This window comes from Cavia porcellus, unplaced genomic scaffold, assembly GCF_034190915.1.
Source record: "Cavia porcellus strain 051 isolate PalLab524CR breed Dunkin Hartley unplaced genomic scaffold, mCavPor4.1 scaffold_9, whole genome shotgun sequence".
NCBI classification, from domain to species: domain Eukaryota; kingdom Metazoa; phylum Chordata; class Mammalia; order Rodentia; family Caviidae; genus Cavia; species Cavia porcellus.
The window spans coordinates 58,655,303-58,678,913 of record NW_026947492.1 but is presented as its reverse complement, the minus strand read 5'-3'; the positions used below and the strand labels follow the sequence as shown (position 1 = coordinate 58,678,913).

The window sequence follows — 23,611 nt, the reverse complement described above, 5'->3', positions numbered from 1 at the left end:
GAAAGAGGGAAGAAGGAGCTGTGTTTAGGAAACTATAGTGTTGATGGTAGGGGGTAGGTTTGGTGGGACTGAAATAATATTTCTTAGAGAAAAGCATCTTAAGCTTTTGCCCTGTCCTTTACAGCTGCCTCTGGAGTTGTTTTCTTCTTTCACTCTCCTCCTTAAACCCCTGAGTCAGTTCTGGTCACTGATGAGCAAGAATGCCAGAACTCTTCACATTAGTGCTTTATACTCCGCAGTTTTAATGACTGTCCTCTAACAGTCAGGCCTCAGGAGGTTCCATCTTCTGAAAATTCTAACTGCACTTCATGACAATCTTAGGAGACAAATGTCCTTGGTTGTGTTTTATACACAAAGCATTGGTGTGTAACTTGCTCAGGGTATTATATGATGAAAATAGATTCAGCCCAGGCCTGTGACTCCAAAGACAAAGAGCTGACTACTCTGCCTCCCCAGTGGACATGCAGTAAATGTTTGTTGAATGAATGTATGGATGGATGGATGGATAGGATATGTAGGATTTTTTTTTTTTATCGGTACCGGGGGTGGAACTCATGACCACCTGCTTGCAAGGCAGGTGCTTATGCCACTGAGCTATATCTCCAGCCCCAGATAAGTAGGATCTTAATAAACAGTTCTTTCTCCTTTTTCCCTATCCTTGTCCTTTTGTCCTTGGCCTACATCCTTCTTTTTTCTATTTTTTATAATACCAGGGTAACTTATTAAAGATTACTTTTTTTTTTTTTTTTTTTTTTTGGTCTTTTTGTGACAGGGTCTCGCTGTGCAGTGTGCAGTTCAGGCTGGCCTTGAGCTCACTTTGTAGCCTAGGCTGGTCTTGAACTCGCAACAGTCCTCCTGCCTCAGCCTCCCAAGTGCTGGGATTACCACACCCGGCTTAAAGATTACTTAATTTTTAAAAGTTTGAAAATAATATGACTAGCCCAAACAAGGAAAGAGTTTGCACATACAGCAGAGCTGGGTCTGTCACCCAGATCCTCTATCATGCACATTATGTATCAGTCTTTCAGTTTCACTCTATAATTACTTTGATGTGTGTGTGTTTATCACTGCCTCTCCAGTCAGAGGTTGGTGAAACTTTAAAAGGAATGAGCAGTATACTTCAGATTTTTTTTCTTTTGCTCTTAAGTAACTCACTTTTTCTTCCTTTTCTGATTCCTATTCTAATTAAGAAACCATTACTGAATTATTAGGTTTAAGCCCAACCAATTAGTGGATACTATGAGGATAACAGAGAGAATACATGAGTATTAATGATGATAATAAGTAAATATTGTCTGTGGAGCACTTACTGTGTACCAGTGTATTTTGAACACTGTGCATACTTTATCATTAAGTTCTGTAAGGCTTCAGGAACTATATCTCTTAGGGTAGAAATGGACTTGACAGGTTATATGATATAGTTAATCAAATGGAAAAGGGTTTTAAAGTTTCGTCAAGGCTGGAGATTATATAATGGCAGGTACATAAAAATTAATTGGTAGCAAACGACAGCAATTTTTACTTCCAGAAACAAACAAAAAGGTAAAAAAAGAATAATACATAGTATCTTTCAGAAGTGAATAATATTTGTGTAGGTATAATGAAGTAAACACTGAATGTTTAACAAAAAATGTAATATTGAACATAATGAGAGGATAAGGAAGTATGGAAAGGTAAAAAGTTAAATTCTCACTTATTGATTTAAAAATCAGTAGATAATATGTGAAAGAAGGGGTGAAATGTTTGTGTGAGGCTTGAGAGGTGTAAGAAAGCTAAATTCTCATTTTTCATGGCAGAACACAGTAGACTGTCTAAAATGGGAGGAAGATGAGAGTGTTAGTATGAACATATGGTTTAGATAGATGAAGGTAAAGAAGAGTTATCTAAGAGTAGTTGCCACTAAACTGAAGCAAGAACTGTTATTTTTTCCATTATGAACCCGATGGTAGTGTAGACTTAGACTTCTTCCACATACATGTACTTAAAGTTATATGTATTATGTGTATATTTCTCTTCTAGTTTTCTGTGTTGAAAATTAAAAGGGTGCTCTGTTAGACTTGGAGCTGTAACTAAAAGGTTCAATCCTTGGCTTTGTCCCTTGTCAACCTCGTAACTTTTTTTTTTTTTTTTTGTCTTTTTCCTTTTTATCGGTATCGGGGATTGAACTCACCACCACTGCCTGCTTGCAAGGCAGGCGCTTATGCCACTGAGCTAAATCCCCAGCCCCAACCCGTAACTTTGAGCAGGACATGGGCCTTCTTGAACTTTCATTTCTTCATTTTGTAAAAGAATAGAGGTTACAAAGATGATCTGTGGGCTCTCTTTAACCTATAAAATCCTACGATTCTATGATACAAATATAGTAATATACAGCAGTTACACAATTAAGACCTGGGTAGAGGCTTGAAGTTCCCCTATTTTCCTTTTTTGGTTGAAATCAGACTTAGAGAAAAATTTTCACTGTGGTCTCTGAAAAGAATTCCAACACCCACCTCTATTGTGGATCCTGGAGCAGGCAATTGACTGTGTACTGGCTCAGACACACAGAGCTTGGTGTTATTTCAGGATGGGATTTTTTTTTTAATATTTAATACTTTTCAGTATGAATCACAGGTGAAATTTTCATGCCATGTGTAAACAATTTCATGTTTTTATTGAAACAGTGAATTCAGGAATGTCATAGTGGGATATCAGCCATTTTGCTTTTATCAATGTATGGAAAAATGCTTTTATATTAAATAAGAAATGATGTCATTTAATATGGAGTAGACCTTATAATTCAAGGTCAGCAAATCTCAGGAGGTGATTTAGGTCACCAAGCTAAATTTTAAAAAGAAGAATATTTTCCCCCTGTCTTCTCAAGTACTGTTGGCAGTTTTTTCCCTCAGGCTTTGGAGTGGGTGGTAGAGTAGCACAGACTGTGAAGAGAAGGCCCTGGTTATTGTGGCCATGCCATTGAACCTGTGGCCTTGGAGAATTTACTTTCCCTTTCTGGGGAAGTTTTCCCATCTGCAAAAGGAAACGATTAGAGCTTAAATAATATTCAGAATACTTTTTATTTTTAACATCGTATGTTTTTGCCTCCTGGCTTTCTGTGCATAGTCATTCAGACTGTTCTGCAGACCCAGTTGCATTTGAGCGTTCTTCTTTAAAAGCTGCCCACCATGGAGAATGAGCTCTCTCCTTTAAGTGTCACTTACTGAGAAAAATTAACTGAATACTAGATACAAACAAGAAAAAAATTACTCTTCTTGGTATGGGTTTTATTTTTAAGAGAAGAAAATATTAAAAATTTTACATAAGTACTGAAAAAGTAAAACTTTAAGACTGATACTCCTTCCTATTTGTATACCGGTACCCAGTTCTAAACTTTCTTCACATACATCATTTGAAAAGCACATTTTTGTAAAGATGTGTTGTCTACTTTTTGTGTTTCTAGAGCATATGTATGAATATATACCCATTAAGGAAGCAAACAGGAATATTCAGAGAGAATGTGAAAGATGTAGGTGAAAACTGTTTAGCAAGTCATCTAAGGTACAAAGAAGAAAAACTTAATTTTAGGAAATTTCTACTGGTAGGAATAAGTCCAATAAAGAGCAGAAATAGCCACACACTGGTGGATTTCTCATGCCAGCTCTCCAGCTCTGCTCTGCTTCTGGACAGTGAGGAGAGCTGGAGACTTGAGATATGAAGCACGGCCCCTGTCAGACAGCTTGCTGTTCATTTGTTTAATGAGCAGTGGCTGAGCATAAGCGCTATGCCAGACATTTAAATCAGAGATGAATACAAGTGGTCCTTATCCTTGTTTATACAAAGGGATGGGCCAAGAAGAGAAGGGAAACTGCCAATATCTAACATGAAATACAGTACTCATTTTGTGGTGTATGTCCTTCGAGTTGTGGTTAGCAAATGCTGCCAGGGTCAAAGAGCAGAAAAGATAACTAACTACAGTTGGCACTCTTACTCTTCGGCAAGTCTAGGCCATTAGGGAAGAGTGAATGAAAAAACTATTAAATATCTTCCAAACAGTGTGGTTGACAGCAGGTTCATGCATTCACATTTCCTATTTTACAAAAAATTACTTGTTCATTTTTCTGAAGCATTGCCTAGAATCTGACAAAACATCTTTTAATTCTGTTCTGTCTTTATAGCTAAGATATCAGCATGGACTAGGGACTCCAGACTTGAGGCAAACCCTCCCTAACCTGAAAAACTTCATGGAACATGGATTAATGGTCAGGTGGTGAGTATCAGCATCTCTGACAACCAGAAACTGTTATGAACCTCAAAAGCTTACCTGACTTCCTTGCAGCTGCACATCTGGGCTTTGTTATACAATGAAATATTTGAAGAACATGAAGGACCTACCTGGCTGAGCTGGGTACAGCACACTCTGGGAGTGAGAGAGTCCTGGGGTATTGTGAGAACAGTGGGAATTGGCTGGGCATAGCTGAGGCCAAACCTGGGGGACAGCTGGTACAATTCATGGAAAGGAAATGTGAGTCCTAGGAGTTTTTCAAAGAACAGACAAAGAATTTGTCTATCAAATGAGCATCAAGATCAGTGGCTATGAGACTGAAGAAGGAAAGCAGACAAGAAGGAGGTGTAGTTCTCAGGACTTCATCTGAGGCCATGGTACATGCTAACGTATGTCTGTCCTTGTTGTTAGTTACTGTTGTACCATGAGGGTAAACTGCTGCAGAGAGGCCTTTGACAGGATAAACTTGATCTTTTTAAAAAGAAGAGGAGAGCCAGATACGGAGATACAGGTCTGTAGTCTCTATGCTCTGGGAGGCTGGGCAAGAGGATTGCAAGTTGGAGCCCAGGCAGGTGAGATCATCTCAAATAAATAAAAGTAGCTAGGGATATAGCTCAGTGTGAAGACCCTAGGTTCAGTCCTCAGTACTGGAGAAGAGGACAGAAGGAAGGAGACAGTAGAGAAAGGGAATCTGATATAAAGAGGACATCAGTTTTATCTAAATACATGGAAAGCTATAAGCTCTAGCCATTTAGTAATTTCTAGAATTTGAATCCTTGAGTAATGAGCAGCAAAATGGCAAAACCTTTGGCGTGAGAATCAGGCCTTAGGGTTCAGATGACCGAGAGCAGCATAGTCTTTTGCAAAGAGCACTGGTTTCTGATCCCAGATCTTTTTCTGATCTATTGTGTGGATTTGAAGTACTGGCCCTCTGAACTTGATTTCCTCTTCTGTAATCTTTCCTTTGCTTGTCACACCACTTTGTCATTATAATGAAATGAAATAGTAAATGATAAAACTGTTGGGGATGGAGGAGGATGTATAAGATTGGTTTCATTTTCTTCTACGCCATGAGGAAAGACTTTGAAGATAATAAGAAAGAGACATCTATGGTTCATCTTTACTTTGAGGGTTTTGCTATTTGTCCCATGTGATCTCAAATGAGAGATTCTAGACATTTGGCTTTAGGTGGAACTCTTGTTAAACAAATGTTGTACACCATTGCTTAAACAATTCTACTCAGAATATTAAAATAATCTTCAAAGCTTGGTATTGATATGAATGTATGTGTATGCCTTGAGGAATGCAGAGAAAGAATTACATTTTAATGTAAACTAATGCTAAAAATAATAATGGAAGTGAGCTAGCAGACATTTAGCATCATCTCTGAGTATAGCTCTCCATAGGCACTCCAAAGGGCAGCAAGAAAAACAGCACTCAGGCCTGTTCCCAGTGAAATGGTAATATACTGTCACTGGAAACAAAGGATAAAATTCACGAAAAGTTTCTAATGCTAACAGTAAATATGGTAAATAGTGAAAAAAAAGAGATACCTTATAGCGCTACCTGATTAATTACTAAATAAATCTTGCAGGATACTGATAGCAGATTGTCCCAGTATCATTTATTGGAGAGGCGATCATTCCCTACTGATGCAGCAGCTCTTATATACACTGATCTGTCTTAGGCTCCCTGTTCTGCCCCACTGTTTTATTTGCCTATTCATGGGCTAGAACCACATTTTTAATAATTATAGGATATAATTTCTGTAAGTTTAATTGAGGTTGGAGGCTGCTCAATAAATAGCCTCTGCTCCTATGAGGATTGGAACCATTTGTGAGAAAGGATACAAGAGACAGACCAGTACAATCAAAATGTCAGTTTTATTACTGATAAAACCACTTGGAAAATGTGGCTTTAGATCTGTAATAAAAAGGGCTTGCAAAGACATCACTCAAAATTATACTTCTGCTTACCATCACAATAAGACCTGGAGAACCACCACTTTCTGCACAGAGGAGGCCTCTAGCATCACAGAGAGCTATCAGATGATTCCTCTGCAGGAGGCTAGGCAGGCCCCAGTCAAGGTCACCCTGATTTTATTCCGGCCTCTACTCACCAAATCAGAAGTCTTTTCTCTGTGAGAGAGTGAGAGGATGCTGAGAGTCAGCCAAGTCCTTCAGGGGAAGAGAGAGGGAAATACCTCCAGCTTTCTTGATAACTGGCAAGGAAACACTCCTACTTAAGGTGGCTAGACAAAGCTCTTGGCTTTCCTTTAGAGTCTTATTTGAGCCAGGCATGGTAGTAAATGCCTGTAATTCCAGTGTTCAGGAAGCTGAATCAGGATCACTGTGAGTTCGAGGCCATCCTAGGCCAGCGTGAGTTCAGCCTGCACTGCATGGCAAAACCTGGTCTCAAAGAGAGAGAGGGAAAAAAATCTCACGTGAGCGATTTGACTGCTTTATAATATTGAGTTCTCCTGTGAGTGTGGTATCTGTCTTTTTATCTGCTTCCTTTCATTTTTAATGTGTCATATTAGTTTTGTAATTTTCTCCACAAAGGCCTTACCTCTTTCAGCTTCTTAGTCCTAGTTAGCTTAGACTTTTGGTGTTACAGTTTTATTGTTCTAATCAATTTTTTTGACTGGTGTATAGGAAAACTGCTAAGTTTTTTACTTGTAAAATGTATTCAATAATCTTGCCAACATCAATTATAGTGGTTTGTCTTTGAATGTCTTAGATTTTCTGTGTAAACAATTATAATTTCAGTAAATGATGTTTTTATTACTTTTTATTGTCTTACAGTTTATCATGAAGTAGGAACAGCAATAGTGAATATCCCTATCATGTTCCTGACTTTAAACAAAAACTTTTAACTTTCTGCCATTAACTATTATATTTAATCACAGGTCTAAGTAGATGACCTCCAGAAAAATGTTTCTTTCTGTTCCAGGGCATTAAGAGTTGGTTTTAACCCACAAATGCATGTACTGTATTTTTAATTTTACCAAATGCTTATTCTGAATTTACTAAGAGAATACTGTTTTTCTTCTTTAACATGTTAATCCATTAATATTAATGCATTTCTAATGTTAAATCATCTTTGCCTCCTAAAACAAACTCTACTTAGGCAAAATGTATTTTTTCTTACATTAGTAGAGTTTGTTCTAATATTTTAAAATATCTACATCTGTGAATAAAAGTGAAATTGGCCTGTAATTTTTCTTTTTCTTAAAATCTTTGACTTTGGGTAAAACATGACTAAATACCATGCGGTTATAATTACCTCATAGAGTAAATTGAAGAGCTTTCCCTTTTTTTCTGTTCTCTGGAATAGTTAATGTAAGATAAGAATCTTTTGTATTTTGAAGGTCTGATAGAACTTATCAAAAACCTGTTTGTTCTATTTATGTTTAATTCCTCATTAACTCACTCACTCCTGTCTGGTTTCCTATTCTGTGAGGATACTGACAGTTCCTTTGCCTCACTAGGGGCCTACTGAATTACTTGTTACCAATCCAGAAGTCACTTTTCTGTGTGTATCTTCTTCAACATCTCAGTGGTCTTTGGCCTTACTGGCCATTTCTGCCTTCTTGGAACACTGTCCTTTCTTGGCTTCCATAGTCCTACTTCTGGCTTCCTTTCCGTGACTGTTCTTTTTCTCTTCTGCATATGTTTGCTCCTCTGTTTCATCATTAAATACTGAATTTGCTGTGTGTAGTGAATTGGTAACTGGTGGTCAACTGAATCAGCACAGTGCTGAAAATGGATGGCCCACCTGAGGATAGTTGCCAGCATGAAAAGGACACCTGGAAAGGAAGAGTGTTGTTTGGAGTTGGTAGTTCTCCTGGAGGGCTTGTCATTCTGGCTTCCCTGATATGCACTTGGCTGTTATCATTAGAGGAGCTTGGGACTTTGTTGCTGAGAATGGCTGGAGTTCACTTGGGGGAAGCTGTGGTCCTTACTTTGAATATCACTTCCTAGCTCTGCAGGGGAAGATGTGTGCTGCTTAATCTCCAAGAGAAGCTTGTCACACTGGCTTCCTGATATGTACTTGACTGTTCTCATCATCAGAGGAGCTTGGGACCTCACTGTCACTGAGGGTGGCTGGTAGTACTTTTCAGAGGAGCCCTGGTCCTTACTTTGAGTGTAGCTTCTGGCTCTAGTACAGAACCCTCAGCCTGCTGGTACACATCCTTCACTCTGTTGGCATAGGCTTTCTAGCTTTTACCACTGACCTTTGGGCCTTTCAGCGCAGATCCGTGCATACTTGCATGGGTTATTGTGGTGGGCTCTAGGTTTTCAGCTGAACTCATGCAGACTGTTGCCATGGGATCCAGGCCCTTAGCTGGATTTTTTTTTAGGTCTTTAGTGTTGTGGCCAGATTTCATGCACTTGTATTTGACTCCTTGGGCTACCATTATAAATACTACTACAAATTATGTGTCCTGTATGTAATTGTGCTTGCATCTCCTGACTGCAGCACTGTAGTTCCATATTAGCTTCTGTTGGTTTTTTTTCTCTGCATTCTCATATGTTCTCATTTATTACCATAATTCTGAAAAGAATTAACTGTAGGTATTTAACCCCCAAATTTTTATTTCTTCTCTTATGTATTGTGTAAGCCTCTCATATATTCTGAAAGAGTCCTACCTGACACTCCCCTTTGGAGTATCACAGGCATTAGGCTCAGCATATTTAAAAAACTATTTAGCAAATGGTACCCTGTCTACCCAGTTGCTCACAGCAGAAAACATCCTTGGTTCTTTTTTTCCCCTTAATTTCACCAGGTCAAATCTAATTTACCAGCAAACCCTTCATTTCTACCTGCAGGATACATATTTTAACCTGGCCACTTCCAACATCTCTACTATTGCCACCCTAATCTATGCCACCACTTTTTCTTACCCAAACAGCTATGCCAGTACAATTCTGCCACCCCCACCCTCTTGTCCTACTGCTTCTTTCTCCACAGTTGCCAGCCTGGTCTTTTTAAGTTCTAGCTGTAGCTTAGTCACTTTTCTTGTAATAAAATCTAAATTGTTTTCTAAGATCTACCTGATTCTGCCCCGTCTGGCACCACTCCCATGTATCATTGCTATTCTGGTCTCTGTTTACTTACATCAACAAGCTCTTTTCTGTCTATCAAACTCATCACTCCATCTGTCTAGAATAGGCTCTCCCTATTCCTTCTCTCCTCCTGATATAGGGGAATGAAACTCTCAAGCTGCTGTGTCTAGGAGTTTGTGTTCTCTAAAATTGAAGAATGAATTTTAGGAACAACAGAGATTAAGAGTGAAAGGATTTTGCCCCAGATGGGACATTGTAGCCAGTCGGAGCCTGGGAGGCAGATCCAAGGGAGCCTTTCCCGCCCCTAAGCAATTTACCTGTGGTGCGAAATGAATTCCAGTGGGCTACCTGTGCATGGGTAATGCCCCTTAGGCTGCACCCCAAACCTAAGCTACATGTATGCCCCCACACCACGGCAGGAGGTGTCTGTCTCCCCCACAGTTGTAAGGTATCTGCACTGGCTCCGCCTGCAACACTCCTACCTCCTCATCCTATCTGCTCATAGAGAACAGACATTTAAGAGAAGGCACAGCAGCTTTATTGGCAAAGAACAGACCACATACGCTGGAGTCCACATTCATTTCAGGAATGCGAAGAGCTGGGGGAGGGGATATGGCTCAAGGCTGTAGAGTACCTGCCTAAAATACTCAGTGCTGGGTTTAATCCCAGCACCAAAAGAGGGGAAGGGGCCTGGGTTTGAGAGAGCTCAATTTAGCAACCCTTCTTAAGCTTTTTAAGAAAAAGAATACAAAACTAAAATTAGAAATTAGAAAAAATGTATTTATGATGAGAACTACAACAAATTACTTGATGTTTCAAGATGAGCCAATTTCTTTGAGATCTCTTTAGACATTTTATCCACACATGCTGTATTTGGATAGAAGTGTTTTCTCACTGCAGCCTGACTGCCCTTCCCCTGCTGAAGCACTGTAATTTCCAGCAACTCTGTTTTAAGGTCCAAAAAGTTAAATGATTTTCTGATCATTGTTGACCATGAACCTGCAGTAGTAAAACAAGAATCTTGGTCTCTGGCACTGATGTAGCAAACCTATTAAGCCCAACCTTACATATTTACATAATACCCCTCTATGCTATCTGTGCCAAGCACATTAACACGGAATGAACAGTAATGACCACTTAATGGAGCGCTAATGAAAATAATGGCTACTAAGATAGATGCAAAATACAGAAAAGCAAATGTTGCATAATGGTTCCAACCGAAGACCACTGTAGGAAGCCTGGCTGGAAGTCAGAAATCTAAACAAAGCAGGACAAGCACTTTTAGCCTCAGGAAATCTGAGAACTTCCGAAAGCAACCTTGGGTTGAAGAGCTACCTCCCAAGCCTGTGCTCCTTAGGGCAAAGGGTAAAAAAACTCAGGTTCCTAAGGGAGGCACTTCCATCTTTTGTCAAAGGAAATACTCCCATTTTGTATGTGGTTGTTACCATTCCCAGATGAGTCCCCATGGAATCATAGTGCTGTCTGTTCTTTTGGTGTTGAGGATTTCAGACTGGCTGAGGATCAGTGCATTCACTGAGTTCCTTCTTATGGTAAGCTTCAAAGTTACGTGACAGCTTGTTTTGTTATATTTCGTAAAGAAATGATGGTGATAAAAATTCTTCTAATGAAGTGATTTGTTTCCTTGCATGCTATAGAATTCCTAATATTAGGAGCATCTACTTGATTAATCTTAAAATGAACCCTTTTTTTTCCCTTCATAAACAGTCATATGGGCACAGTTCTTAGTGATCTGTGCCAGCTCTTTCCAAAAGCAGTCCCCATTTTCTCATCGTGGGATTACAAACACAGTCATGACTGCCAAGCAATACAATTTTAAAAAGCAGAACCTCAGCTCAAAGTCTATACTCTTGAATACTTCAGTTAAAAGTCACCAGGATGCCATTTAAACATCCCATTTTTCTTTCTTTTCCTACTGACTCTGAACTGGTTCAAGACTCATTGACATGTTTGTCTACAGCTGACATGGGTGCTAAACTGCAGTCAGAGGAACGCATGTGCAAGGCTGCTGCTGTCGGCTGCCATGAGGCAGTGAGTTTAGAACCAAGTCCAAGAGGGTATGTGCTGTGGCTGATGTGAATGGCCACACAGTGATGCTCCAGTATCCAGGTCCTGAGACAGTGCCTCTCCCACCCCATCACAGCTGATTCCCAGACAGAATAGTTACTTCTGACCTCAGTACTTTACTCTGATGAGTTCCTACCACTGAGATAGCCTGCCCTTTCCTCTGTCCTGCCCTAATGCTGCATTCATTGCAAGGTCCAGCTCATATCCTACCTCATTCTTCACTCAGCAGTCACATTGGCAGATAAAGAAGCCAAGATGTATTCTCTCATTAGCTTAGGTCATGTTTCCACCAAATCTCATTTACTGGCTTGTGAGCAGCTTGAGCTAGGTCTTACTGCCTGCGACTCATTCAGCTCTTTGGTCCCATCCTAGAATCAGGGAAGTAAATAAATAAGCCTTTCATGGAATATGAACTGGTACTCAAGGAACTTACAGTCTAAGGCAATGAAATAGAAACAAAAAATGCATAATACAAAACAGAAAGTACAGTAGCAAAGGAATGTAAGTTGTTTCAAACATTCAGAGGAAGCCCTTTACTTCCTGGCATGGGTGAGGTATATGCCAAGGGAAGCCTGAGGAGATGGTGTTTGACTGAACCTGGAGCACAGGTGGACCTCCGCTGCATGTGAGGATAGAGGTATAAGGTGGAGTTGCTTAAGGAACCGTAGCCCAGTTAAATGGAAAGGAAACTGCCAACCATAAAACTTAGTGAAGAATTTAAGAAGTTTAAGACTGAAAGAAATAAAAAATGTTTACTTCCTTCACTTGATTTGTTAAGAAACAAGAATAAGGAAGCACAAGGATTGAATGAGTAGCCTAAACCACATTTGCCCTGTCTGAACATGGTAGCACACACCTGTAACCCCACTACCCTGGGAGGCTGACACAGTAGGATCACAAGTTGGAACCCAGTCTGACCTGTCTCAAACCCAGACCCTGTCTCAAAACAGAACAGGACTGGGATTGTCACTCATCGTGAAGGCAGCACAGGTTTAATCCCAGTACTAAATAAGACATTATAAAAGGAAGACTGCAAAGGCATCTGTTCTGTTTTACTCATGGAATTTTTTTTATTCTTTCACTTATCCTGATTATAAAACTTAAACTAGCATTCCTGTGCAAGGCAGTAGATACAGAGGTGGGAACACTAGATCTACGGATATAAAATGTGGGTTCCAGTTTCAACTCTTTGCCTAAATTGTTTTTCAAGTGTCAGTTTTCTAAGAAGTTAATAGCACCAGCACTATTTCCATGAATAATTGTGTGGAACAAATGAGATAATGTCCTTCAACATGGTTTATAAACTAAGAACTAAATAAAGTATTATTAAGTATTATTCATGCATTTGACAATTCATTAAGTGTGTCCTATACATATAGCACTATTCAAGAGATGAGAGAAGATTCAAAGTGCAAGATTTGCTCTGCCTTTGCCTAGTTGACAGTTGTTTAGTTTTTAATCTCAAGTAACAGATAAGACAAATTAAATATTTTGAAGGGCATGGCTTGCAAGAATATTCCTGAATTGTTCGTGCTCACTGTCAGTTGTGACTTAGGGCCTGAGACATAGCTTCAGTGGACAGTAGTACAGCATTTGTGTACAACCTTAGTCTGACCTGTTTGAAGTTCTAGGGTGGTGCACCAGCCTTAGAGAGACTCAGTCAGTCCCAGTGAACTTCACAAGGACAGAACAATGAGGAGAAGTATCTTTGGCTGATGACATTATGCTAGAATGTTCCTCCAAATCCCATGTAGTGTTCAGCAGACACTGTTGTTTAATGCTGGGGAAAACAACATATATATGCCATTAGGTGAAGGCAGCTCACTTCCGTGGTGAAGTCACTACATGTCATTCCATTGACCTGCTTCTAACCCAGTCTTTGTTCCTTTTTGTAAATACAAACTCAACAGCTTTAAATAATAGCAGCAAAAAAAAGTACTTGACTACTGAGACGGACTATGTGATCTATCTTCAGCATACATGTCTATCTGAACAACTGTTGAAAGAAACATAGATATTGGGCAATCATGGCTATGTCTAATGAGTTCTCCTTTATAAATAGGTGAATGTGTTTTCAGCACATCAGACAGCAGTATCCCTATGCAATGTTGTAGTACTCAAAAAAGTCCCCTCTGCATCACTATTAGGTATACTAAATGTTAGACTCTCCTCACCCCCTGATTTACTGTACTCACAGCAACAAACATTTTAGAACATCTTCCTCATAAAGGGAGATTTAAAAGTTTAAATAATATTTTAAAAAGAAAGTACCTGAGAACATTGGCACATTTTAGGAAAATAAACTGAGAATAATGAAAGTCTAAAATACATGAATCAATCTACTTTTTTAAAAATCACAGTGATAATTTTACTTTGAAGCTAAATCATTTATTTACCTTTGAAAAATGAGAGTACCCTGTATTAAAAGCTTTTAAACGACAAATCTACCCTTTTCCGTCTCTTCCATCATGCTTAAGCTGAATTCAGAACTGAATTCTGGTATGTGACCCCTAAGGGACTTAAAAAACATGTCTAGCTGACATTGATCTTTTAAGTTTAGGTCAAATAATCTTGCCTTTAGAGTCTGAAGAGTACTACTTAAGGTGGCAGTTACCACGTGGGCTTGCCTGTGAGTATGGACTGCAGGCTGGCATCCTTGTAAAGAAAGTGAAGCCTAGTCAAAAGTAAGTGAAAATGAAAGTTTTATAGAAGTTATTTATTCTAAGATAGCTATTTTAGAAGGAGCCTTGACAAGTTATCTCCTTACCTCTAGACAGGAACACACAAGGCATATGGGTATCTGCAGTGTTTTAAAAGACCTTGGGGGACCAGGCTTCTTCCATAACTCATTCCAGAGTCTAAACACCCATACTTCAGGAAATTCTTCCCTGTATTTAACTTACAGGCCTCCTCCTGCGGTTGACACCCATTTCCGCTTTTTTCTGTCTTCAGTCAGGATGGAGAACAGCTGTCCGGCATCCTTTGTGCATTAACCTCCCGCCAGGGACAGAAGGCTGATGGGGTATCCCTGGGCGATCCTCTATCTCCAGCAACCAAGGCTTGGAACCAAACTGAGATCTTTTCCTTTGTTTTTGTGTTTTATTTCTGTTTACTCCTTTTAATTATATGTGCTCAATGAATAAAATTTGGGGGTTGTAAAAATATGCGGAAAAGTGGGAGATAACAGCTTAACAGTTTAGAGATAAAAACCTCTCTCACATTAGCCAGTTTCCTAAGTTTATCTTATTGAGATCCTACCCTCTGTGTAAGTGCTATTCAGTATTAATATAGAGTGAGCCTATCAACATGTAATTATTTTTTTAAATTAGTAAAATGTTTTACCTTTTTTTCTAAGCCTTATAAACTCCATATATATATAAATTCACAATCATTTCAAATTAGACTAGCTACATGACCAGTGCCAGGAACAATTTACTAATGGCTACAGTATTGAACAACATAGTCTTAGTTACATGTTCTATTTTTTCAAATAATACTGCATCTTACTAATGCCATTAAAAAAACTTTTTAGCACTTTAATAGTTACATATTTGTCATTTAGATTTACTATAAGTTGAAGTTTAGTTTTGTTTCCATATTGTAAGTAACAATTTTTATACATTAGCTGAATACTTTTCAACACATTGCCAAAAACAAAATTTTTAAAACCCTCAATTTTTCCTTTGAAGTGTAACTAATTAACTCAATTTATTCATAAAACTGATATATTCTCTAAGTGTCTACTATGTGTTCAGTGTGAAGTTAGATTGGAAAGTGGAGCAATAGAGTTCAAGAAATAGAAGACTAACTTATTCACGTCATTTACAAGGTCTGGCTGCACAGCTGGACTGCACACACACTGTGTTGTATTGTGCCTTAAATACCCTTCTGCATTTCCGCCCTACTGCATGCATACTGCAAATGTTTTCCTCTGTCTACCTCCCTCCCTCTTTGCCTCCCTCCCCACTTCACTCTTTCTCCATCTCTCCTTCCTTCCCTTTCTCTCTGTCAGGGGCTGGGGATTTAGCTCAGTGGCATAAGCAGCTGCTTTGCAAGCAGGCGGTTGTGAGTTCGATCCCCGGTACCGATAAAAAAAAAGGAAAAAGACCAAAAAAAAAAAAAAAATCTAATCCCTTTCCCTCTCTCTCGCACACACACAAATATGCCCTTGCCTAAAACACTGTGTTGAATTAGCTTTCTTTTTTTTTTTTTTAATTTTATTTAAGGAGAAAAGAAAAAAAAAAAAAAGCAGGGAAAGGGTACAAGTTATACAGATTTACAGAAAAAAAAATGTGAATTAGCTTTCTATCACTTTGACAGATACCTGAAACAACTTAAGAAGAGAGAAGATTAATCGGGCATGACAGTAAACACCTATGATTTAGTAATTTAGCAAGATCTTGTCTCAAAAAAAAGATTCGGGAATGTAACTTAGTGTGAAGGCCTTGGGTCCATCCTTGGGTGGGTGGAGTAGATTTGGCTCAAAGTTTTGGAAGTTTCAGTCCATGCTGGAGCAGTCATGTTGCTTTTAGTCTTAAGAACAGAGCCTGTTGCATTGTTGCAGTTACATGTGGTTTGGCAAAACTTTGTACCTCATGGCCAAAATGTAGAAAAAAGACAAAAGCACCGGGGTCCATTATCCCCTTCAAGAACACACCCCCAGTGACCAAAGACATCCCATGAGGCCCCACCTCTTCAAAGTTCTATTACCAGCAAGCTGGTGACCAAGCCTTCAACACAGCCTGAGGGGGCCATTCCAGATCCATACTACAGCATACTTTAATGACTGCAGGACAGAAAAATTTAATCGTGGCTGTGGGCTTCTATTTTTTTTTTTTGCTTTAACTTTATCCCCTGTACAACTCCTCACTTGCTGTCCTTTTGAGTCCTCAAACACTGTTCTTCTTGACACAAGGTCTTGCTATATACTTTTTATCCCCTAGGCAAATACTCTCACACCAACCTTACCTAGTGAAGAGCTCTCCTCACCCTTCAAAGCCTGGCCTTTCCTGAATCCAGTCTCTGTTACTAGCTTTCTTAGCTCATGACACACCTTCATCTTGTGTGTCAGTGCTTGTTGGCTTACATTTATGTCTGTGGTTCTGAAATACAAAACTGGACGATAAGCCCCATTAAAGCAGGAACTATGGCTTTTCCCAGAGTCTAGCACAATGCCTGATATGTAGTAGGAATAAACAATCCCATTTATAAGCATGTAGTTGTATGCTACCCCTCTTTTGATAGCACAGAGGACTCCAAAGGATGTGATTGCTGAGACCTTATCCCAAGAGTCCTTTAGTCTTTTTTGAGGAAGTAATTCACTGGTCGCCATATATAAGTTAAGCATTTCTGCTAAAACCTCGAATTCTCTGAAATAGTGGCAGAGCTATCCATTTTTCTTTTGTATAACAAACAGCCAAAGTCTCATGGTTTGGTGTACATCAGAGTTTATTAGAAATCCAATGGTAGCTCAGCTTTAGCAGTGTCTTTCAAAGACTTCATTTCACAGTTTCGCTTACTGGCCTCAGGAGTCTTATGCTTCCTTTTAGCTCCCTTCCAAGTCTAGTTTTAAAATTCCAAAGGCATTCTCTGACCAAGTTTTAATTTCCCTATCGAATCCTTTCTGGGACTGGATTCTACGAGATTGCTTTTCCTCTAGTTTCCCTGGCAAAGATCAAGTTTTTGGTTTGGGGGTTTTGGGGTTGTTATGTTTTGTTTTGTTTTGTTTTCTGTAGTTTTCAGCATAAACAATTTATTATTCCTGAGTCTCAAGTGCTGTCCAGATACTCCAAAGGGTCCCCAGATATCCTTTCTGGCATCTCTTTCCTATTCTTTATGTGTTCTGTTGTATGATGTTACTTATGCTTTGTATAAATGACATCAAGATGGGTTATATCTATTTCTACAGACCATTTTATAGTCTTCATAATGCTGGTTGCCTGACTGTAACTTTAGTACATTCATTTGTCTGATGATTTCTTAAAGTGAAAGTTGATAGGTGAAGTGGTTGACTTGACCCATCCCAAGACCTTTCTTTGTCTCCAGAGTGATCACTGCATACTCTGTGATCCCAGAGAACTCAGCCTTGAGACCAAAGTGGCCTCCAGATGGGCCCTGAGATGTCCCCATCCCTTGTACTCTGCCTGCTGACCTGCCCTGGGCCTACTTTCTCAAGCTGGGCTCTGCTGCTCAGGCCCAAGGAAGCCCAGTGGCCAAGTCCTGCCATCACATCACCTGGGGAACTGGATTTCCTCAGCTTGCTTATTTTGTCCTTTGCCTATGAAACTTTCTCTTTCACTGATTCATCTTGCCATCACTACTCAGTTTAAATGAAATGTAAAGGCTGCCTTGTTCGGTGATACCTTTTTAAATTTTGTTTTTATTTAGTCAGACTTTGGCAAGAAACCTTCCAAACTGAGCCCAGGGGAAAAGTGACCATTGGCACCCATTTCAACTTGTGTTTTTAAAAAAGACCCAAGATTGTTTCTATTTTTGTTTTGTTTGGTGTTTCTGTTAGCATCCAGGTCAAAGATTAAGCACTTACGTTTATCTGATAATGGTAAGAGGCCTTAAGATTGTTGCCTGTGGCCAGGAGACTGCATGTTTAAAACTATTAAAGAAAAAAACCCTGCCTCCCGGGAGATAAGATCTAGCTGTTAAATTTGGCTTCCAAGAAAGGAGGCTCTGCACTTCTACTCGATCTGAGGGATGCAAAGGAGAAATATCAGTCCCACCCTCTGCTGAATTTTGAAAAGGGATAGTAGCCTAATTTATGGAGGTTGTTTTTTTGAAAAAACTAACTTTATGTCATAATTTCTTAGCTGCCAAAAGACGTAATTCTACCTCAGCTTTGCCTTGGCAACCTGCTTTTGGCACTCTGTGCAGCCCTGTCATTGCTCTGCATTATTTAGGCAGTAATCTTTAAGAAGGTGAGAAACTATTATTGCTTTTTAGCAGAGTTGACATGATATTGGCACAGAGTAGTACCTAGAGCTTCAAACATTTCTGATGGCTGTAAACCAACTTAAACACCTCAATGTAGAGGTCTCACTGCCATGAGGTCATAGCTTGCTACAAGAGGAGAGAAAGAAGAAGATCAAATGTTGTTTAGAAGGTTTTTTTTTCCTTTCTTTTTAAGTATTCTTATTCCACCAAGCTCTAGCTGTAGATTTTGGCCCCAGTCCAGACAATCAGGATTTAGCGTTTTGACCAGCTGTGATCTAGTAATGTTCCTCAGAGGAAACATTTCATAGGGAGGGAAAGACACATATCTGAGACTGTGAATTGTGCTCTTTCCTAATATGACAGTGTGAGACCTGGCTGTGGTCAGATAAAACAAATACAAGTATCTAAAAGAGCCAAGAGGAAAAAAACAAAAAACAAAAACCCATCCCAGTTTCATGAACTCTTTTAATGTGGTAAATCTTTTCATTCTTTCTTTATGTCATTTTCCCCTAAGTTTCCATATTTATATCCTTTCATGGCAGAATTCATTTCTGCTTATAATTGATGCTTAGAATGCCTAACAGTATATAAGGTCCAAAAAGTCAGAAAGGCCAAACCTACTCAATGTAGACAGGGAGAGGAGAAAAAAAAATGCCAGTCCACTTGACCTAAAAATTTTTCATCTGACTCTCACTCCTCCCTCATGTAGAAGTAGAGATCAAATGTAGGTGCTTTGGTGGCAACGAAAGCCTTAAAAGTCTCAGGGATTAGAAGCAAGAAGGAGTCTAACATCTCTTTTGTCAGATGAGGTTAGCTAAATCATAGCTTTCTACCAAACCTCCATCCCTCAGATTCTCCACCTGTAAAAAGATGTTGATGTTTGCAGTACTTCATGAACATGTTGTAAAGATTAAATGAGACCATGTATAAAGCTGTTAACAAGTGCTTACCTCCAGCATGTCAAAAATGCTAGTTGCTATTATATAATTAATAATTTATTGGCTATCCACTTATAATACCAAGAATTTTACTTGTACATCTCACTTAATCCTTACCACAAAGATTATTGGTTGTTGTAACCATTTTGCAGAAGATGAAATGGAGGTTCTGAGCAGGAAAGCACTTCCTAGTGTCCTGTGTTTTTTCAGTGCTAGAGCTCCATGTTATTATGTATGGAAGATGCAGAAAAGGGAACATGTTTTGGACTGGTGCTTTCCTGTCTTGCTTTCTCTGTGACCTCTTTTCTGTAAAAGCTTCAGACAGTAAAAACCAACAGCAAAGGAAAGAGGAGGAGAAGATGGTAGGGTAAAGATGTAGAGTACATTAAGCAGGATTCTGCCAGGTCCTAGGCTGGTTTCATTGGCAAGATGTTCACATAAAGATTACAAAAGTGCTGAGCATGACACTTTTAGGCATTTAGGTTAGGCAAGTAAAAACAGCCTCCCACCTGCAAAACTTCTCTTTCTCTGAAGCTAAATTCCTACAGAAAATATTGCTTCAGGGGTTTAGGGACAATTGGGATGTACCTCATAGGATTCTGGGAAGTTCTTATAGTCCCGAAGCAGTTGGTAGGTAGATCATCTACATAGGGATGTTTTGAGCATTTCTGCTTTATTAAAGCCTTCCCTGCTCCATCCCCCCAAAGGGGGATGGGAGATCCTAATACATACTGCCCAGAATAAATCTGCTGATTGATTTGGTACTTTTTTCTCCAGAACTCTTCTACCTTTTTCTTTAATTCTTTATTTGCTTCTTGCAGCTAGCTCCCTGAAGTACAGAAGTGGAGATGCAGGTTGGGGGAAGAGTGCAGTTCCTACATTAAGCAGGAGGTTGTGTGAGAGAGAACAACAGAAGAAAGATCTAGATTCTGGTCTTTCCTGTGTTACCTGGTACTCTTATTCCTGTGCAAAAGATGAATGTCATTGAGGTTTAGTTGCCCTTTCTGTAAAATAAGGATAATACTTTTGGAATTTTCAATCTGTGGAAGCAAATCATAATGACAGCAATAGCAATTCTAGCTACTACTGCCATTAGTGTGTGCGGCATTCTGCCAAGGATTTTAAGTGGATTATTTTTATTTAATCTTTACCATCAGCCAGTGATCTGTTGTTCAAAGGTGAAAGCTGTCCACAGCACATAGCTAATGAACAGAGAAGTTTTAACTGCAAATACGTGGGGTCACAGGACTGAGCTGGAGAAACATCCTTTCTCCTGACCACTGTCTCTTGTTAAAGCTGAAGAGATAAGAAAAGGTAACTTGAATGCAAGAAGTAAGAAAGAACTCAAGGAATTTTAAGAAATTAATCACTTTAATTTAGAGAACTCAGAGAAAACTTGGCCCAAAAGAAATGAAACTTGAACCAGACTGTTTTCTTTGACCTCTCAGCGCCATGGCTTTTCCCTCGTCATTGTTTGTGACCTTAGAAAAAGGCTTATTCTGAAGTAATTTTAGTCTCCAATATGGTTCAGTTAGTCAACAGTCTCTGCCACACTTGACTAAACTACAGCCTAGTCAATGTGCAATCACAATATCTTTGGATCACTGTTTTTAATAAATTCTTTTTAATTGTAGCATTAAACCCAGGTCTTATCTTCCTGTTTTGGACCAAAGCCAGACTACAAGAGACACCCACCCGAAGCAAATGGCTGATGAGAAAAAGGTGTGCTTTGAATTAGTAGACTCAGCCCAGTTGCTTGAACTTCAGGCTCTGCGCCTTCAAATTTAGAGACCAAGAAATAGGACCCCTTGGTGGGAGTGGAGGATAAAGAAAAATTACCATGTTTCATGCAGTACCCACTCATTCCACCCACATTTAAGCTTTCCCAGGGTTTTGGTAGGGCTTGGAAGGGGAGATTAGCAGTACAAGGCTCACCCATATTAAGTGTAGGCTCTATTCTGAGCTACAACCCCAACCCAAACACTTAAACATTTACATGGGAGGGAGGGGTACTAGACATGGAACCAGAGCTTTGTGTATAACAAGAAAACAGTCCTTTGGATGTCTTTAACAGTAGAAACTCTATAGGTCTTTCATCATAACTTATATAATATAGTAATGTCATTTGATAAGTAAATTGTCAGTAGCATTTAAACATTGGTCATATAATTTAGTGAATCTGAGTTTCAAATTTTTTTGAAATAAAATAATCATAAAACAAAAACCTTAAAACTTGAGGGTTCTTTATTTTTTTCTATTATTGGCCTTTTTGATTGTTACATTTCTCTTGTTAGGCAATAGTAGAGATAAAATGGTTTTTAAGTCTAGCGTGTACTACAAAATGTAATGATGGGCCCTTCACAAAAGCTTTTGTTAAATATGAAAATTCAAATTATTTCCTAAAAGTGTGTGCATTATGTTTTTATATAAAGATGCTCTCAGTGGAGGTTTTTTTCAGAAAAGTTCAGAAACGGTCTCAACCTACAGAAATAAGGGAATAATTAAGTAAATTATCATATTCCCTTCAGTAAAGCAGCCATTTAGAATTATTTTTACTCACAGGTTTTAATAATAAGGTGCAGCCAGGGATTTAGCTCAGTGGCATGAGGGCCTGCCTGGCAAGCACAAGGTTGTGTGTTCGATCCTTGGTACAAAAAATAAAATATGCAGTAAGATGCAGATACATATATATATGTATATATCAAAACTCTAGATTTTTTAATTAAACACACATAAAATCAGCCTGAAATGAAAATACCCAAAAATAATAGTTATTTGCCAGATGTGGTGGCCAGTGCCTATAACCCTAGCTACCTGGGAGTCTGAAGCAGGAGGATCGCAAGTGTAAGTCCTACATGAGCAATTTAGTGCAACCTTACCTCAAAGTAAAGAATAAAAAGGAGGGGCTGGAGATTTAGCTCAGCAGCATAAGCACCGGCCTTACAAGCAGGCAGTCATGAGTTCGATCCCTGGTACCGATAAAAACGAAAAAGAAAAAGAAAAAAAAAAGAATAAAAAGGGATGGGGATGTGAGTCCTAGGTTCAAACCCTAACATCCCTCACCCCCAAAAGATAGCTATATGATTGAGAATAGGCTTGTGCTGATAATATGTTTTTTATGAAGATTATATTTTTCAGTCTTCCGTGAGTTTAAATTAGTGTAATAATTTAAAATACACATATATTTGAAGATATAAATTTTAATACAATCACTTGATATTTTACCCAGAGTTTAACTATCTTAATATGAAGGAAAAAATCTGGAATGTAGCTAATATCCTGGAAGTGATAAAAAATTAATTCAGAGTGACTAAAAGAACCTTTCAGGCTGGGCATGGTAGCACATGCCTATAATCCCAGCATTTGGGAGGCTGAGGCAGGAGGACTGATGCCTGGGCTACAAAGTGAGCTCAGGTTTAGTTAGAGCTGCATAGTGAGATTCTTGTCTCAAAAAAGCCAAAAGAATAAAGTAAAGGGGGCTGGAGATTTAGCTCAGCGGCATTGCCTGCCTTGCAAGCAGGCAGTCGTGAGTTCGATCCCCGGTACCAATAAAAAGGAAAAAGACAAAAAAAAAAAAGAATAAAGTAAAGTAATATATCAGAACATATCAGAACTCTTTATGCTAAGTTTGCTATGCTTGACCCTGCCTGCTCTAACTGTATACACGGTTCTCAGGGCATCAGTTTTAGAAGAACACAGCAGAGTATTTTTTAAAGGAGTAGAGAAGCCATTGCTGGCAGGAGCCCTGACACAGCCATGCCACAAACCAGTAGTGAGAGGGGACACAGAAAAACTCAAGTTTTGAAAAACATGTTCCTGGGCCTGGGGATTTAGCTCAGCAGCATAAGCGTCTGCCTTGCAAGCAGGTAGTCGTGAGTTCGATCCCTGGTACCAAAAACCCCTGAGCTCTTTGCTGTGTCATTGCTTAGTACTGTGTTGGCATAGTGACCCAGACTCATCAAAAACTACTGTTTTTATTCTGATTTTTTAATTTTAAGAAAGGCTTTAATTTTTAAAAATTTTAAGATTTCATCTCACCTAGCTAAAAATTGTGGTAGGAAGACAAAATCTGGTGATAAAAGGGTGAACTTTAGATATGCAGGCTTCATTATGTATCCACACAAAAACTGATTTTCTTACCATTTTAAAAGCATTTTGTGAATAATTTTCCAATTGGTATCTGATTGTGCTGTTGTAAGACTTCTCATAAAAATCCAAGGGGGCTGGAGAAGCAAGTCGCAGAATTAGGATGTCAGGAAGTACCAGGCTCCACCCCTCAGAGCTGTTCCACCCATGAAAAGAACAGCAGCATG

The 23,611-nt window shown here is 39.0% G+C and overlaps 1 protein-coding gene across 4 annotated transcripts in view; it reads left to right on the top strand.

Moving 5' to 3' along the window:
- Uvrag (UV radiation resistance associated) overlaps window positions 1–23,611 on the top strand; it is a 282,472-nt gene that overhangs the window by 253,937 nt on the left and 4,924 nt on the right. For 2 of the 4 annotated variants that reach the window (XM_003468551.5, XM_063256476.1), the window contains one exon: window positions 4,155–4,246. The exons of 1 other annotated variant lie outside the window; for it this stretch is intronic. In XM_003468551.5, coding sequence (XP_003468599.1) covers window positions 4,155–4,246 — 92 coding nt within the window. Of the gene's footprint in view, window positions 1–4,154; window positions 4,247–20,932; window positions 21,021–23,611 lie in introns of those variants that run through there. One more of the 4 variants, XM_063256475.1, reaches the window with a different exon arrangement.